The 2455-nt window shown below is 39.8% G+C and overlaps 1 protein-coding gene across 1 annotated transcript in view; it reads left to right on the top strand.

Annotated features, from left to right (window-relative positions):
- Window positions 1-475: 475 nt before the first annotated feature.
- Window positions 476-2455, top strand: part of SPTA1 (spectrin, alpha, erythrocytic 1) — a gene marked incomplete at its 5' end in the record, with an annotated part of 71114 nt that continues 69134 nt past the window's right edge. The window contains 3 exons of the mRNA XM_005881943.2: window positions 476-650; window positions 1600-1735; window positions 1836-1937. Coding sequence (XP_005882005.2) covers window positions 476-650; window positions 1600-1735; window positions 1836-1937 — 413 coding nt within the window. The remainder of the gene's footprint in view (window positions 651-1599; window positions 1736-1835; window positions 1938-2455) is intronic.

Below are 2455 nucleotides of genomic sequence, written 5' to 3'. Positions count from 1 at the left end.
GTGCTTATTTTTGTTTCTATATTATGTGCTTATTTATCGGCCTCATTGGGAGTACTTTATTTCAAGTGCCTCTGGGGTAGGTGTGACCTTGTGATGTTCAAGATGTAATGCCTACGTGCCTCATCGCATAATGACATGTCTGCCCAAGAAATACACAGCCTGGAGTCAAGGACTTACAACTTGAACCATTAAAGGAACAGAAAGTTCATCAGGGGAAGGGGAGGGGTAGAATTAGGGCAAGGAGCATATTGCACCTTTAACTCAACTCAACCGTAACCCTTCAACAAAGTCCATTGCTTAGCACGAGAGACAAAAATGCTTAGTAAATTATTATTAATATAGTTCATTAGCATATTAATATAAATATGTCAATAAATATGTATTAATAAATTATTATTATTTGTATGATCATTTAGTTGCATCACTCCAATATAAGTCTTCCAGGAGAACCCAGAGCGCTCGGGTTTCCCACTAGGTGTCTTTTTCATCTTAAAGGTGAAGGAATTATGTGCCAAAGCAGACAAGCTGAAGCTTTCCCATCCTGCAGACGCACCTCAGATCCAGCAGATGAAAGAGGACTTGGTCTCCAACTGGGAGCACATCCGTGCCTTGGCTACCAGCAGATATGCAAAGCTGCAGGCTTCTTTTTGGTGCAGAATTTTTCCTTTCTATTATTCTATTTGCCTCTACAGAATTCAGGCATAATACTCAAAACAGAAATAAAAAAGTGAAAGCAGTAAAACAACGAGGCACTCAAACTCCCTGCCCACTCAGTGGAGGCAGAATAGGTGTTAAGTTGCCAAGAGAAGTCTCTTGCAGGCCTATAGAATACTTAGCATGCCACCTCTGCTCACCTGCACACCTTTCCTCTTCCTCTGTTTGTTTAGTTGTAAGATGCTATGACGTGGCCCATGAAGCTGGGAAAGCAGCTAAAGAAATGTCAAAATCCTGGTTCTAACTAAGGAACTGAAAGAAATTTCCAATCTGATGAGCGTATTAATAATAAATCTAGAATTATTTCCTGAATGTGGGTTGGCTTGTCAAAAACATGGGTATCATTTCAGTAGTTAATTTTATGATGAGTCATTAAATCACCAGAAAATACTGCTTATCTTAATGTTATGATTTAAAATTAAATAGCGAGCATTTAATATTTTTTGAACTGTTTTAGTGAGTGTTGTTTTTATTAATAGGGTTAAGGGTGAACTCAGATACATGAGGCCTCCTCACCCTAACTCTAGTCCCCCCTTCTCACAAGGTGCTTATTTTTGTTTCTATATTATGTGCTTATTTATCGGCCTCATTGGGAGTACTTTATTTCAAGTGCCTCTGGGGTAGGTGTGACCTTGTGATGTTCAAGATGTAATGCCTACGTGCCTCATCGCATAATGACATGTCTGCCCAAGAAATACACAGCCTGGAGTCAAGAACTTACAACCTGAACCATTAAAGGAACAGAAAGTCCATCAGGGGAAGGGGAGGGGTAGAATTAGGGCAAGGAGCATATTGCACCTTTAACTCAACTCAACCGTAACCCTTCAACAAAGTCCATTTACATCTGGTTTCTCCTTCTTGGCCTTGACCTTACCTCTCCCACAGGTACCAGCGTTTCTTATCTGACTATGATGAACTCTCAGGCTGGATGACAGAGAAGACTGCACTAATCAACGCTGACGAGCTGCCCACAGATGTGGCTGGTGGGGAAGCCCTACTGGACAGGCATCAGCAGCATAAGGTAAAGAGAAAGATCCTCCTCAAGAGGACAAAAGGAGAGGTGCTAAGACTGGCAAAAAATTCCTTGCTGCATTTTAAGACATTGTGTCTTGTGGCCACAGCATGAGATTGACTCTTATGATGACCGATTCCAATCTGCTGATGAGACTGGTCAAGCCCTGCTGGATGTCAACCATGAAGCCTCCAGTGAAATTTTGGAAAAGGTAATTTGTTTACCAGAGTTTGTGAAATTTTGATGCATATTTAGCTCTCACTTAATCTCATAATAATATAATAATCTCTGAATGGGAAGAGGCTAGATATCATATAAAGATATTAGTTCTAGGACGCCAACTTTCACACTGCTTCCTTCACATACTGCTTTAGCTAAATTGAGCAATTTGAAATTGCCAGGACAAGATGTATGCTTACCTCTGAATCTTTGTATCATCAACCTATTTAATTTCACCAACCTACATACAGACTAATTTGAAGCCTCCATATCATTTTTCCTTGTCACATATAATCTGTTTTGTTACTTTCCCATGATCATCTCTAGATTATGAACTCTGTGAGGACTGCACCTCATTGATCTTTGGGTTCCCCAAGGTGCCTGGCACATGCACTTTCTCTTTTCTCCTCAATATAATTTTAAATCAAACAGATTCTCCTTTTTCTGAGTTTTTCAAATTCACATTAACCAAAAAGCTTTGAACATTCAGAATTCCACTAAATAAAGAAC

The sequence above is a fragment of the Myotis brandtii genome, unplaced genomic scaffold (assembly GCF_000412655.1).
Source record: "Myotis brandtii unplaced genomic scaffold, ASM41265v1 scaffold6945, whole genome shotgun sequence".
Lineage (NCBI taxonomy): Eukaryota > Metazoa > Chordata > Mammalia > Chiroptera > Vespertilionidae > Myotis > Myotis brandtii.
The sequence above is the reverse complement of the archived record's forward strand: the minus strand, read 5'-3'. Positions and strand labels throughout refer to the sequence as shown.